Source organism: Ovis aries, chromosome 3, assembly GCF_016772045.2.
Source record: "Ovis aries strain OAR_USU_Benz2616 breed Rambouillet chromosome 3, ARS-UI_Ramb_v3.0, whole genome shotgun sequence".
NCBI lineage: Eukaryota > Metazoa > Chordata > Mammalia > Artiodactyla > Bovidae > Ovis > Ovis aries.
In genome coordinates, this window is record NC_056056.1 from 105,285,456 (window position 1) to 105,300,886 (window position 15,431).

A 15,431-nucleotide genomic window follows, 5' to 3' on the forward strand; every position below is an offset into this window, starting at 1 on the left:
TGTGCTGTCTTTTGCAGTTGCTCCATTTGTGCAACTCAGTGAAGGGTGATGCCCTAACGGTGATCTCTGCCTTTAACATCTCACACGCCTCCCTCCACGCACCGATCGCTGGAATCGCCAACCCGAAGGCCGCCTGGGGTTTGTACCCAGCACCACAGCATTCCCTGGCTGGGGAAAGAGCGCGGTCTCCGTGGCCCAAGCTGGGAGCCAAGCTGTAAGCGGGTGGGGCGGCCAGGGTGGTGGCCCGCCCGCAGCTGCCAGAATGCTTCTCAGACGCCTGGAGCTGGGGCCCGAGGCCGGCTGGCACGCGCTGCGCCGCGGCCCTCAGGGATTTCGGTCATGGAATGGGGTTCCTGCTGAGGCTGGCCAGGCCACTAGGCTGTTGGGAGGCGGCAGCCCCATTTCCGATCCGGAACGCGGCCTTTTATCCTCCCCAAGTAACCCCTACTCGCCGGGCCATGCCCTCTGCCGCCTAGGGCACTACACCGAGTGGGCTTTCCTTTGGGCGCGCTGCAGAGCCGGTTGCCATCCAAGGCCTCTCGCTGCTAGTGGTGATTCAGGTTCCCAGTGATTTGGGAAGACTGTGGTGCTGGAGGAAAAATAAACGTCTAAAAATGAAACGCCTGTAGGCAAAGGTTCAATTCAGCAAGTGACGCTTTCCCAGCCCCCACCCCGGGGGGGTGGGGGAGGGGTGCGCCCTGCGAGGAAACACTCGAGCCGGGAGAGGGGAGTGTGAACCTGGAGTCCTGCTCTGGGCAAAGCATGAACCCGGGCGTGTCCCTCCAGGCTGGCAGCTTCCGGACCGACCGCCAGACGAAGCTCGGAAACATTTTTACCATATTAAAGTGTAATGTGTCCTTGAGAAGAGCACAGACAGAGATACAGTTTCGTCATGAAATAAGGCGCCGGGAAGGTTCCCGCAGCTTGCCGAGCACGGGGAGGTGAGCGAGGCGATCCACTGTAGTTAAGTTGGTTTCGGGACTTGGAGAGACACGCCTGTGGTTCCAATGAGGGCCATAGATGTCGCCCGACTTCACTCTTGCTTTCAGTCTATGCCCTCCGTTTTCCCTCTCCACATCTCGCGGAGGAGGCAGAAGGGGACGTCGCTCTGCTTCTGACCACAGGACAGGAGCCAGGACCTCGCACCTACCCGCCCTCCCCTAGGCTGGGGCTCTGCGGGAGAGGGCGTGAAGCGCCGACGTCAGGCGCTTGGTCGAAGCTCCTCAGCACAGTCTGGGTTGCGCGAACTGCCACCTCCGAGCCGACCGCCTGCTTGTGGCCCAAATAAGAGCATGTAGCCGGCTGCTTTCTCCGACTCCTTTTTTTTTTTTTTTTTTTAAGTGTTCACAGGGTCACCAGAGCAGACGACGCGGGGGCGGCGGAGCTGCACAGAAGCAAAAAACAACCATCGGGGTTTCTTCTGTGTGGTTCTTTTCCGGTCCCTGTCTTCATCGTCCAACCCCACGGAGAGCGCGGAGCACTCGGGCGCGCAGCGGGTTTGGGGCTCCTCGCGGGCACAGAAGGTTGGTCTCTTTTCCCCGAGTGCCGCGATAGGAGGTTAAGGCGCAGAGTTTGCCTGCGGCCGCCACCTGTTAGCCACTGATGGCAGTTCCAAGCTGCGGACACCCGCGCGCGTCCTTTCCCTCCTGCAGCGAAATCCCGGGGTGGAGCCCGGGGCGCGTCCTCCAGCCCCTCGGCCTCCTTCACCTCGCTCAGGACTCGCGGGAGGATGCGCTGAGAAAACAAACCTGGGGCTGTGCTGTTCATGTTCCGCATTTGCTTATAAAACATAAAAACTGGCCAAGGTGGCTAGACGGCGGGATCATTCCTCGCTGATTTGCTTCTCTGCACCGAGGCACTCATCTGGGGTTCGGGCTAGGGAGGCCCCTAAATTGAGTCTGTAATCCATCTAGCCTGATCTCTCCCGCGGCGGGATGTTCCATCTCCTAACCGATTTGCCCTCCACTACTCCGGCTGCGGGCGTCTCAAAACTAGGGGAGCCCAGGGAAGGGCGGAGGTAGGGATGCGGGATGCGTATTGAAAGGGCCGTAGGCGTGCGGACCACGGCGTTCACAGACTTTGGTCTTCCGGGGAAGGAGTGGAGTGGGGCTTCGGATTCTAAAGACAAGGGGACGGGGACCCGCAGGGAGGAGGAGTAGGGGTATATTGCGCTCTCCCTGCTGCTCTCTACGAGCCCTCCGAGGCTCTCGGCGCTGCCTTCTCTGACCTTAACACGCCAGGGGACCACTCCTGGACGGTTCTCTGAGAGCCCAGCAATTCTCGAGGACCCAACCAAGTGGAGGCACCATCCCATCTCCCATCTGGAGGCCACGACTCTTCCCAGTCCTTTTTTCTTAAAAGGATCTTTAAAGATTTTTTCATTTCCCTATTCCACCTGCTCAGCGTTCACTCCCAGTCTCGCAGCGGGGCTGCGGAAAAACGCATCCGGGGATCGCCCTGGGTCCTTTTCTTATCTCCCCATTACAGGCTTTACCTCTTACCAGGGGAGATTTGGCGCGGTAGAAAAGCTGGATGCAGCTTGGGGTGGCTTTAGAGAGGGCGCCTAAGAGTACCGCGTTAGGCGAGAGAGAGGAAGATGCGCAGTCGGCAGATGGGGGTCCAGCGCGGAGCCCCCTCATCTGGAAGGGAGAAGAACTAAAGAGACACCCCTCTCACCCTTGGATCTGCGCGTTCCCGAGGACCCACCCAGTCTCGGCGCCTGCCCCAGGACAGCTCAGAAGGGAAACTCCCGAGGCAGAGCCAAGGCTCAGGGGCGCCTCTTGAGGCTTTCCGCGGGCGGCAGAGGCCGGGCCTGGCTCAGAGTGTGCCCGGAGCGCCCCCTCTGTTCCACTCGCACGCCTTGGCCACCAGTGAATTGCGGAGGGTGTGGGGAGGAGAGAGTGCACTTTGGGATGGGGGATGGGGGCGCGCAGAGCAGTCCGTAGCCCAAGTCTCCCGGGTAAACACGCCCGGCAGGGGCAGGGCCGGCGGCGCGCGCAGCGGGGAAGTCGGCGGGGACGCCCCCTCCTTTACCTGTCCGAGCCTGCACGCGCGGGCGGCCGCGGCGCCGCGGGGGCGGGGCTTGCCAGCCCGCGCGCCGGGCGGGACTTAGCGGGGGCGGAGCCCACGGTGATTGGGCCCGGACCTGGGGCCACCAGCCTGAGCTGGGCAGCAGAGCCGCGCAGGTTTCACTTCGCTCCGAGCAGCCGCCAGGTCTCGGTCCTGCAGGAGCGCTCTGTCCCACTTCGCCGTCGCCGCCGCGGTCCTCGGATTCTCGCAACCGCCCTGCGCACCCTGCCCTCTGCGGCCAGCACCGTTTCAGGCTGCTTGGGTTAGCCTCGCTCTCGCCGCCGCCGCCGCAGCCGGTGCCACCGCCTCGGTGCCGTTCCCCTGGCCCTCGCCCCCCAATGTCTGACCCTAATTCACGAACTGAGAAACGCAAGGTAAATACTTTCGAGTCCTGGGGAGCAGGCCGGGTACGGATGGAAGATTGCCGCGGGAGCCAGCACGGCGCCACCTCCAGCCCGCTTCCCGCGCACGTGCGGTTAGAGGCGCGCGTCCTCGTCCCGCGTGTTGTCGGGTGGGAGGCGGTCACCGGTGCGGGTCGAGTTCGTGCCGCAGGCAGGGGAGGGTCGTCCGCACTGAGGCTGCGAGCACTTAACGGCTCGGGCGGGGATGCGGCGCACCGGGATGGTGAAGCCTCTCCGGGCCGACTGGGGGAGGCAGCGCGTGCGCCCCGCGCTGACTGGGGAGCTGGGGGCAGCCGCGCCGGACCAGGCTGACCGCCCGCCCGTGAAGTCTCGCCCACCCGCCAGGTCCGACGGGTCCTGAGTAGCGGCCGCGAGATAACCAGCCGGTTTCGCGTCTCGGCTTTTTTTGGGGACGCAGGCTCCTTGTGAAGGATTTATGGAACAGCGACGGTGATTAAACTGACGGGACTCGGCTTTTCTTTTTACTCATTCAGGCCGAAGTTTTGGGCTGCTGCTGCGTTCGTCCTCTCTCTGGGACGTTTTGGGGGTCCTGCCCCGTCTGCGGGCGCTCTGCGGACGATGCCCGACGCAAGATCCACAGACAACCAGAGACAAGAGGGCCTCCCCCGACCGCCGGGGCACGCGGTGGACGAGCCGCTGGCTGTAGGACCGGCCCGGTCCCGTGGGGCCCGATCCTCTTAGCGATTCGGCTGTGCTCACTCGCCGCTCGATCCACTCGCAGTCCTGGCTGGCTGGCTAGCTGCACCGTGCCCTCGGGGGCCTGTTACTCGGGGTTGGCGCAGGTAGTGGAATGCCCACTGGACCCCGGCGATGGGGGTGTGGATATATTTCTTGTCGGTGGTCGCGGATGTGCGCGTCGGTGGCCATTTGGTGCGTGTCCCGTGGCGCATGGGGAGAAAGAGGGAGGAAGTCGGAGGAGGATGGGGGCTTCGGCTGGGGAGAGGGTGGCCTTTAGGGTGCCCACCCCAGCGGGCCTGCACTGGGGTCGGCGGCCGGGGCTGGAGTCTGGGGCCGGCTCTGCGGGTCCTGTTTTGTCTCCAGGTGACCGGCTCTTGGGGGCGGCGGGAGCTGCAGAGGCGGGCGCGGCGCCAGGACTGACGGAGGGGAGGGGCGGGTTTGGCTGGGCAGCCCCGGTCCCAGAGGCCCCGGAAACCTCCGCCGCCGCTCCCGCCGCAGTCAGGGCCCGAGCCGCGTTCGGCGGCGAGTTTGTCAACAATCGCCTCGCCTTCGGCGGCCTGTTGGCAGGCGCCGCCCCCGCCGCCGCCACCGATTGGCTGCGGCTCCGAGCGACCGCGCGAGGGCCAATTGGGAGCGCGGGCACCCGGCGCCGGCGGCGCGGGGAGGTCGGCGGTGCCGGCGGCGGCGGGCGCAGTGCGCGAGGGGAGGAGCGGGAGGAGGCGGAGGATGTTCCCGGCTGCTGCGGCCGGGGCAGCGCGGGCCACAGGCGAGGCGCGCGGAGCCCTCGGCTGCCCGGCGGAGCGCGGCGGCGGCGGGCGGACGGCGATTTGCAGGCTCTGCGCTGCCCGGGGAGCTCAGAGCGCGAGTCTCGGGCTTTGTTTCCCGCGCCGCCTTCGTGTGGACTGTCGGGGGGTTCCAGGTCGGCGAAGGGCGCGGGCTGGGCGCCGCGGGGCCCGGGCTCGGACGCAACTTGGAAGGGAAGGGGCGGACGTGAATTTCGGCCTAATTGCCTTAGAAAGGGAGGGTTTCGGGGGTGCGGGAGCCGCGCGCCCTAATGCCGCTCAGCGTGCGGAGTTACTTATGGATTTGGCTGGGGTCGCCAGGAGCCGGCTTGGGGGACCTTCCTCCCATTCGGAGGTGTGCACCCAACAGCGCGGGTGTACCTCGGAGAAGTTCTGTCGGGTTCGGTGTGGCGCGCTGCCCGCGCCCCCGCCCGCCCCTCACCGCGGGAGGAGGGGCGCGCGGACCAGGAGCGGGAGGGACTGCGGGCGGGCGGAGAGCCGGGGCCGAGCCGAGCCGCGCTGAGTTACAAACTCTATTGTGACGCACTTACTACGACTGACGGCCCTTGCCAAACCTTCCCCAGACTTGCTGTCCTCAGCACTTTCGGCAGAACAATGGGGCCGGAGTGGGGAACGCGGCCAGCCGCCTGCAATCGCTGCATCTGCGCCCGCTCCTGGGCTCCAGTGTTGTATCTGATCCGGGGAAATCAGAGCCCGCGGGGAGTTTCTGACTTATTCTAGTGGGCCCTGGGCAAAGAACACTTGTCAATAGATCTCAGACAAGCAGCCTCTTCTAAAACGTGTGTCTGTGTTACAGCACCGGTTCCAGGAGTAATTGACATTGTTGCTGTTTTGTTTGGTGGCTGGAAGTTTCGTCCCTCTCCCCACTTCACCCCCCACCCCCAAAATGATACCTTTATTTTTAAGGTTATTTCTATTATTTTGGAAGGTCTTATGGAGAACTACTCTATTAGTAATGACTCTAACAATGTTAAAGTATTGGATGTTAATTCTAAGAATTTGTCATGAAGAGGTGAAAGTTTGCCCAGTTAGGTATTCGTTGTAATTGTTACTTTGCTTAAGATAATCCTAGTTTTAATTTTCCTTGCAGAAAAAAAGACCAAATGGCAAAGCAACCTTCCGATGTAAGTTCTGAGTGTGACAGAGAAGGTGGACAATTGCAGCCTGCCGAGAGGCCTCCTCAGCTCAGACCAGGGGCCCCCACCTCTTTACAGACAGAGCGGCAAGGTAATCCTGAAGGAGAAGGGGACCGCTGCCCCCAAGGCAGCCCGCAGGGCCCGCTGGCCCCACCGGCCAGCCCCGGCCCTTTCGCTACCAGATCCCCGCTCTTCATCTTCGTGAGAAGATCCTCCTTGCTGTCTCGGTCCTCCAGCGGGTATTTCTCTTTTGACACAGACAGGAGCCCGGCACCCATGAGTTGTGACAAATCCACACAGACCCCAAGCCCTCCTTGCCAGGCCTTCAACCATTATCTCAGTGCAATGGGTAAGCAATACCGGGGAGGCGACTGTGCATGCGTGGGTGCATTTAGAGCAGCCCCCTGTTTAGACTCCTTTTACTGATTTGTTCCATGTTCTGTTGGGAATGGAGCACATGTCAAGTAAAACATCCAGCCAACATTTTAAAAAGCATGTTGCTACGTTTTGTGGCAGCAGTGAGTTGATGTCCATGCATCCGCCTGTTGGGGAGTATGTATCGTGTATCATACCCCACGGTGCCTTCGTAAAGTGTCTTAGCGGCTGCATGCTTAAGATGCACCTTAAGATGTGCTCAGTAATGACATTCCATTTGAAAGGGACTCCACAGTCAGTTACGGCAGATAGCGTGAGAACCTAACCCAAACTGTGGAGAAAGAGATGAGAAGCTCATCGTTTTAAAACATGATATTTTTATAAAGATGAAGTAGTTCATATCTGGCTTCCCATCATAGAACCATGAAAACAGTTTGTTTTCTACTTAGATTTCTCTTTAGACTTCTTTTGTTTTCTAGGGGTTAGGGGTTTGGACGTAGTACTAACAAGATTAGGTTGTGGAAGTTTATTTCAGGGGTTAAAGGCAGTCTAGAGTCTGAAGGAGGAGCGGCAAGCATGATGCCCAGAGAAGTCAGGCAGTCCCTTTGGTGAGGGCCCTGACCGAGGGAAGGAGCGCGTGCCAGCTGGAAGAGCATTTGCCCTTGCCCATTTGGGTGCCCCCAGGTGTAGCTGTGCGGCTGCGTGGTCTCTAGCTGGAGGTTTTCCTATGTGAAGGGGCTTCCCTGGTGGCTCGGATGGTCAAGAATCTGAAGGCAGTGCAGGAGACCCAGGTTTGATACCTGGGTGAGGAAGATCCCCTGGAGGTTTGCCTCCAGGCCAGATAGTCTGAGAATGCAGAGCTTGATGTCTGTAATCTGCTTATTAAACTGTGTAACTCATTTAGAACTTTGAAAGCACAGTACAAGCCACATAAAAACATCTGTGGCCTTGATTTGACCAGCTGAGCTTCCAGCATGTGATTTTGAGTATATGCAGTTCTAGCCACCCTAATCAGCGGGTACTTGGGTTGGTTCAAATCACTGTTCTTCAGTAGTGGAAAAGGTTTAATAATCAGCGGGTACATGGGTTGGTTCAAATCATTGCTCTTCAGTAGTAGAAAAGGTTCTTATCTTGATTAGGATTCACCAGAATCTCACTTGCCATTTATCCAGATTAGCTCTTCTGTGTTGAGATATAAGTAGGTTGGCAGCAATAAGGATTAAGAAATCCAGCATAGGTTCTGTTTAAAACATAGGTGACACCATGTCAAAAGCTAATTAAAATGAAATCATCAGGGTAGACATGTGACTGCTGGACCGCAATGACAAATCTTAGTTTTGCAAATACCACAGAGCTCTGTCTATAAAATCTTCAGTAGGATGAGCCGTGCAGGTCTGTCCCCACGTTGCAAAATTAGAACCTCAGAAGTTGGGCACACCTGGGAAGTGACAGACAGATGACAAAAACACCAGCAGCTGTATGTGTTTGCTGCTCACCTCCTGCTGAATGCTGAGTGGCTTTATTAGGACCCCTTCCTTAGGGAAAGGAACTGGAAGTTTTACTATTATTCTAGTTATTGCTATTCCCGAGTTCATTTCAGCCTTAGAAGGTCTTGGTGTTCGCATGTTTTTCTGCCCTTGAAAATGCTTTTGACTGTAGGAGCATTTATAGGTACATAATAAGTTACTAAATGAGTTAATGTGGTTTTACAGTGTACATGTTTAAATGAAAATGTGAGAAGTGTTAGTCTCTCAGTCATGTCTGACTCTTGGTGACCCCATGGACTGTAGCCCTGCCAGGCTCCTCTGTCCGTGGAGTTCTCCAGGCAAGAATATTGGAGTGAGAGCCTTTCCCTTCTCTAGGGGATCTTCCCAACCCAGGATAGTACCCAGGTTTCCTGCATTGTAGGCAGATCCTTTGCCATCCAAGCCACCAGGGAAGCTTGTGGATGTTTAAAAACACCATGCTTTTTTTTTTTTTTGAAGGATCCTTCGGAAGCTATTATAGTTTCCCCCTGCAGACCTTTGAATCAGTTTCTGCAGGTAGCTTAGTGCATGGAAATAGTTTCTCATTGCCTGGAATATTCCTCCTTCAACCAGGAATAGTGGGTGTGGTAGTTTTGTTTTTGTTTAAGTAGGGATGGGCATGAGTGCTTTTTCTGGTGATGTTTAGCAAGCTAATTATAAGGTAAGCACCGTTACTTGAGGTGACAGATGTACAGCTTTAGCAAGATCACAATCTAAATTATTAAGCGAAGTTATGGTTTTACCTATGAAATATAAAATAATGGATCCTGAGGTGTAATTTTATAGTATTAACCGCATTCCCACAGGCTGGTGTGATAACTTAGAGGTTAATGCGCAGGATTAAATGATAAGTTTGGAGGGGTTTGTCTGAGGATAATGCATCAAGTTTTCAGTATTAAGTTCTTGGGAGATTTATTGGGATTGGAGTGAATTACTGATGGGGGGAGGGGATTAAGATGTGAGTGTGTTAAAGAATAAAACTTGCATCTTTCGTAGTCCATAACTTTTTTTCCTGGCTATTCTTAAAATACTTCAGTGCCTGGGGACCACTTCAGTGTGATGATTTGATCAACTTGTTCTCTGCATGGCCATGAGTAGCACTCCTTGCTCAGCCATACCCATTAAGATGTTCAGTGAAGCTTCTGATAATTTGTCGCAAAGTACATTTTTCACAAAGAGGTCATTATGACTGCTTTCAACCAGCGGCAGCTCAAATGGGAGGTTAGAAAGAGGTCCTTCCTTAGGGCTTCCTTTCTCAGCTTTCTGCTGAGTGATGGGGTGGAGAGCGTGTATGTTGTGATTTTGTCCTGAGAATGTAAAGTCTTGTCTAGGATATACAACAGATGTTTGAGCTATAAATGTCTTTCCATTGTCTTCTTTGTCCTCAATTTTTCTGAAGATATCTTCAAAAAATATTTGTAAGAGAGACAGTTTTTTCATTTTTACCAGATGTTATTCTCTTTACCCCCTGGGTGGACTGACCTTGGCCGATGCTATCTGAAATTAGTGAGCTGTGTCTTCTCATCAGAATCACTAGCAGAGGTGTTGATTGGCAGGGTGCCTTTTCTGGGGAGTGTGCCCTGGATGTGTTTGATTCAGATGTGCACTGAATTCTGTACAAGTTGATATGCTTTGAAGATGAAGTCTAAGCAGTTGCAGATCAGAGCTCAGAAAGGCTGAGTATAGGTGAATGCTGGTTTTTAGCAGCTCCCATACTTTCTGTGGTAAATGTTATACTTGTTCCTGGCGCATTAGAATCCATTGGTGGGAGTTAATTGAGTTGTTCTTCAAGTCCAATCCCTCAGCATCTTGTGCCTGTGATCCTTATAGCTGGTAACGGGCCCCTCTTTTAAACTATGAGCTCTCAGAGTGGGGACATGACATCCCGAAGGTCCTGATGAGACTTGGAGAGGAGGAGGAGGTGCTTAGAGGATATTCAGAGTCATTCAAGCTTTGCCTTTACAGAGAGCTGACCAGGGACAAATAAGGTTTCCCAAAAAGTCTTTGCAGGAAGATGACCTTGCCCACGCCTGTCAAAAAATAGGTTTTGTTATTTAGGTCCAGCTGTCAGGTGTGTGGTGCAGGAGTGATGGTATGGTGGTGGGAGCACAGGCCCAGGGGAAAGCCACCCGGGAGCATCGAGCTGTTGCCTTGGGACTAGTGCAGCCGAGAGGTCAGTCACTCAGTGTCCGCGAGCGCTGCGGTTTGTAGGTTTAGGGTTGAAGAAAGAAAGTAAAATGCCTCAGTCTTTCTTGTATGAATTGTAAGCTGAGATATTTTGAATATAGTGGGTTAAATTATAGATTTTTTTATCGTAATAAACACAAAACGTACTGTCTTCACTGTTCCTGAGAATACTCTGTGGTCATGTTGAGCGTCTTCACATTGCTGTGTAGCCAGTTCTTAGAGCTTTCTCGTCATACACTACTGAAATTTGGTAGCCGTTAAAGCACCTCCCTGTTTCTCTCTCCCACCCAGCTCTTGGCAGCCACCATTCTACCTTCTGTGTGAGTTTTGATGACTCTAATTAGGTACCGCATGTGAGTGGAGAATCCCAGGGATGGTGGAGCCTGGTGGGCTGCCGTCTGTGGGGTCACACAGAGTCGGACACGACTGAAGCGACTTAGCAGCAGCAGCAGCAGTGAGTGGAATCACACAGTATTTGACTTTTTCTGACTGGCTTATCTCACTCAGCATAATGTCCTGAGGAGTCGTCCACATTGTAACCCGTGAAGCAGATTTCCTTCCTTTTTAAGGCTGCATCAGATTCCGTTGTATGTATAAACCACACTTTCTGCATCCATTCATTTGTTGGTGAACATTGGGTTGCTTTCATCGCTTTGCTGTTGTGAATAATACTGCTGTGAACGTGGATGTGCATATTTCTGTTTGAGATCTTACTTTCCATTCTTTCAGATACAGACCCAAAAGTGGGGTGGCTGGGTCCTGCAGTAGATCTGTTTTCAGTTTTTTAAGGAACATTCAGAAAACGAAGATCACGGCATCCAGTCCCATCACTTCATGGGAAATAGATGGGGAGCCAGTGGAAACAGGCTCCAAAATCACTGCAGATGGTGACTGCAGCCATGAGATTAAAAGACGCTTACTCCTTGTAAGCAAGGTTATGACCAACCTAGACGGCATATTCAAAAGAAGAGATAATACTTTGCCGACTAAGGTCCGACTAGTCAAGGCTATGGTTTTTCCAGTGGTCATGTATGGATGTGAGAGTTGGACTGTGAAGAAGGCTGAGCGCCGAAGAATTGATGCTTTTGAAATGTGGTGTTGGAGAAGACTCTTGAGAGTCCCTTGGACTGCAAGAAGATCCAACCAGTCCATTCTAAAGGAGATCAGCCCTGGGATTTCTTTGGAAAGAAGGATGCTAAAGCTGAAACTCCAGTACTTTGGCCACCTCATGCGAAGAGTTGACTCATTGGAAAAGACTCTGATGCTGGGAGGGATTGGGGGCAGGAGGAGAAGGGGACAACAGAGGATGAGATGGCTGGATGGCATCACTGACCCGATGGACATGAGTCTGAGTGAACTCCGGGAGTTGGTGATGGACAGGGAGGCCTGGCGTGTTGCGATTCATGGGGTCACAGAGCCGGACACGACTGAGCGACTGAACTGAACTGAACTGAACTGATAACTGTTTCCCACCGTGGCTGCACTGATTTACGTTCCCACCATCAGTATTCCTTTTCTCTACATCCTCCACCAGCGTTTGTTATCTTTTTCTGACAGTAGCCATTTTAACAGGAGTCAGGTGATAACTCCGTGTGGTTTAGATTCTCAGCTCCCTAATGGTTAGTCACGTTGAGCATCTTTTCGTATGTTTGTTTGGGCATTAAGTATTTTTTGATATTAACCTTACCAGTTTCTTTTTACTTCTTTAAGTGGGACTACTAGAAAAAAGTCAGATTAGGTCTGTGGCTAGCATTCGGCTCTAACAGAATGGGTTGGCCTTGCAGATGAGGGAGCTGGACACAGCTTGGTGCTTTAGCAGCCAGACCTGACTCTTGCTCTCAAAGCACCTCATTTCCATGGAACTTATTCCTTTGGTTTCTTTTGTTGACTCAGATGAGTGAAAGTAATCACCCTAATCTTGTAAGCACCTTAAACATCAGATGAGCTTTGTAAGATCTACTCTCCAGGTAAATGTAAATATCGGTTTTGTTTCACCTCTTTAAACTCTGTGATCCATGCAGGTTTTGAGAAGGTGGAAGGTGGAGTGATTTGGTTCCTTGGGCACCATAAGTCTGCCCACAAATCCTCATGATAGTTTTCTTTGCTGAAGACTTGGTTCTGGCCTCCAAACCCCAACGTCTCTCGTTCGGACACCAAGAGAAACAGGTAGTCTGTATTACTGTGTCCTGTGGGGGGCAGAAAGTGATGGCAGAGAGTGAACAGCTTCTTCACTGGTTCCTAACAACTTAGTAAGTTACAGCTTTCTAGACATTTTTAAGTTACATCTATTACAAAACCCCAAATCTTTGAGGTAAAAATAGATTGACATGCAGTTGGAAGAGAGAACAGAGGTCCCAGGTGTCCTTTACCCAGTTCACCGCGGTGGCAGCATCTTGTTTAAATAGCACAGTGGCTTCCCCGGCGGCTCAGACGGTAGAGAATCTGCCTGCAATGCAGGAGACGTGGGTTCGGTCCTTTGGTCGGGAAGATCCCCTGGAGAAGGAAATGGCAACCCACTTAAGTATTCCTGCCTGGGGAATTCCATGGACAGAGGAGTCTGGCGGGCTACAGTCCATGGGTCGCAAAGAGTCAGACACAGCTGAGGGACTAACAACCACAACATCATAGCCAGCACGGGACATTTTAGAACCCCGCTGCCGTATGTAAATTTCAGCAGCCTCACATGGACTCCGTTTGTGTGCGTGGGAGTATGTTCTGTGCCATTTTATCAGATGTGTAGGTTTGAGTGACCCCCCAGGACGGTCTGGATCCAGAAGAATTCCATCCCTCGGTTTCTCTTGCACGTTTTTATAGTCACAGCCACCTTCCTTCTGCTCCCTAACCCCCAGCAGCCGTGAATCTGAGTGGCCTGTCTGCACGTCTGTCCTGTTAAGTATGCTATCAAGATGCCGTACCGTAAGTGGCTCTTGGAACTTGGCTCTGGGCACTCAGCATGAAACCATTGAGGCCCACCCAGGACGCTGTGTGTGTTGCGCGTGCCTCGTTTCCCTGTTGGCAGGCCCTGGCAGGGACCTGGCATAGCTGGGACTTGGGGGCATTTGCCAGCTCGCCCTGGACATCAAACTGTGCCCTCTGGTATGTCTTTGGGCAGCTTTCAGTTGAAAGCCACGGGCACCGGCCTTCATTTTTAAGCCGCTGCCTCGCTGCCAGCCTGGCCACTACCTGACGCGTGCGTGGTGACAGCTCGCTGGAGCGCTGCTGCTGCAGCTGCGGCTGCGGCTGCTGCTGCTAAGTCGCTCAGGCGTGCCTGACTCCGTGTGACCCCACAGACGGCAGCCTACCAGGCTCCCCCATCCCCGGGATTCTCCAGGCAGGAACACTGGGGTGCTGGAGGCTCGCAGAGGTTTTTTGCGTCTGTTTGTCTCTGTCCGCTCTCCTATGAGATGGCCATTCGCCACAACAGAACTGTTCCTGTACAGGTTTGTGTGTGAACGTGAGTCTTCTTTTCTCTGGGGTGAATGTCCAGAAATGCAGTCGCTGGGTCAGATGGTAGTTTAGCTTTTCTTAAGAAATTGCCAAACAGTTTCCCAGAGTGTGCAATTTTCTAAAGTTGTTTTAGTCTCGGTCCTGGTTATAACTTATAGAAAACTATAAACTACCAATATCAGGGATGAGATGGGCTATCACAGCAGAGCGTGCATCCAGATGCTTGTATTTTCCTATGTTTCAACCTTTCTGGAATTTTTAGTCTTTCTAGAGTGTGTCTGTTTTGATTTTTCTTAAACCAGCCTTTGGTTTCATTTACTTTCCTCTATTATTTTCCTGTCTTCAATTCTGTTGTTTCATCGTTCTGCTGTTTACTGTGTGTCTGTTTCGTTTTTTCTAATTTCTTGAGGGTAGGAGTTTAGAGTAGTGGTCCCTTTCCTCTTCTCTACTGTAAGCATTCAGTGTCATAAATTTCTCTTCTTCCTGCTTTGACTGGATCCCACACGTTTTGATATGTTCTGTTTTCATTTTCATTGACTTCTGTGTTGTTTCCTTTGACCCTCTGACCCTAGACTGTTTAGACGTGTGTTGTTTCATTTCCAGGTACTCGAAGATTGTCTTGTCTTTCTCTTGTTTTCTTGTGTGATTCCAGTATGGTCAGAGAACACGCTCTGAATGAATCCAGTGCTTTTAAATTTGTTGGGGTTTGTTCTGTGGGTCACGACACGGTCTGTGTGGGGAATGGCCCAGGAGTGCCCGTGGGCTGGGGCGTTCGTCTCCTGCTGCTGTGGGATGGTGTGTCAGTCCGTATCTGTCCATTCGATCTTACCAGCTGCTTGTGTTGCTGGCGCCTCTGTATCTTTCCTGAGTTTCTGTCTAGTTGTCAGTAGCTCAGAGTGCAGTGTTGAAGGCCCTGGCTGTGGTAGGGGATTTGTCTGTTTCTCCTTTCGTATCTGTCAGACTTTCTTCCGTATACTGCGAGGCACTGTTAGGTGTGAGCGCAGCTGGAATTATGTCTTCCTCTTAGAGTGATCCTTCTATCATTGCTGTGACGTCTACTTTATCAGATGCTAATGTAGCCACTCCTGCTTTTTGTGAAAGGTATTAGCAGTGTTTGTATTTGCAGTACGGGTTTTTTTTTTTTTACGCAGTGCATCTTTAGACGATCCTGTTTTTTCTCCCGCATTCAGCCTGTCTGCTCAGCTGTGTGCGAAGGCCGCTTGCGTTCAGGGTGGCTGCTGATGTGTTAGAGCTTGAGTCTGCCAGCTCACCGTCTTTCTGTCTCCTCCGTTTTTTGTGTTGCTTTTTTTCAGTCTTACCAAGAATTATTTGAGCACTTTTTACGACTCCATCTTGTTTTTTTCTCTTTTTTTGGTAGTCTTTTTACACATAACTGCCCTGCGCGCTCAGTCACTTCAGTTGCGTCTGACTCTTTGTGACCCCATGGACTGTAGCCCACCAGGCTCCTCTGTCCATGGGGCTTTTTAGGCAAGAATACTGGAGTCAGTTGCTGTTTCCTCCTCCAGGGGATCTTCCTGAGGCAGAAGTCGAACCCCAGTGTCCTGCACTGCAGGTGACTCTTCACCGCTGAGCCGCTGGGGAGGCCGTCACATTTGCTCTGGGGTTACACTGTACCTGTGTAACTTGTAGCTTCCATCTGCGACTCTGACACCACTGTTACACGGCTTCAGCTCAGCGTCGGTACCTTACTTCTTCCTTTTAGGTCCCTTTATCCTGCCCTGTTTTTTATTTTATTTTATTATTTCTTTAAATTTTTTCAGTTTATTT

At 53.1% G+C, this 15,431-nt stretch overlaps 2 protein-coding genes across 16 annotated transcripts in view; both read left to right on the forward strand.

Annotated features, from left to right (window-relative positions):
- The window catches only part of ACOXL (acyl-CoA oxidase like), a 372,099-nt gene extending 370,576 nt beyond the window's left edge, over positions 1-1,523 (forward strand). The window contains exons 19-20 of one of the 2 annotated variants that reach the window (XR_006059556.1): positions 18-941; positions 1,342-1,523. Coding sequence is in view for 1 of the 2 variants with exons in the window: in XM_042248150.1 (XP_042104084.1) it covers positions 18-218 (201 nt within the window). In the remaining variant the exon portion in view is untranslated. Of the gene's footprint in view, positions 1-17 lie in introns of both variants that reach the window. The other variant, XM_042248150.1, reaches the window with a different exon arrangement.
- Positions 1,417-15,431, forward strand: part of BCL2L11 (BCL2 like 11) — a 71,045-nt gene continuing 57,030 nt past the window's right edge. For 3 of the 14 annotated variants that reach the window (XM_027967120.3, XM_027967119.2, XM_042248155.2), the window contains exons 1-3: positions 3,191-3,443; positions 6,063-6,199; positions 6,368-6,457. In XM_027967120.3, the coding sequence (XP_027822921.1) occupies positions 6,076-6,199; positions 6,368-6,457 (214 nt within the window). In that variant the 5' untranslated portion in view covers positions 3,191-3,443; positions 6,063-6,075. Of the gene's footprint in view, positions 1,524-3,190; positions 3,444-4,859; positions 5,089-6,062; positions 6,458-10,487; positions 11,162-12,217; positions 12,363-15,431 lie in introns of those variants that run through there. The other 11 variants (XM_012173883.5, XM_027967118.2, XM_042248152.2 and 8 more) reach the window with 8 other exon arrangements.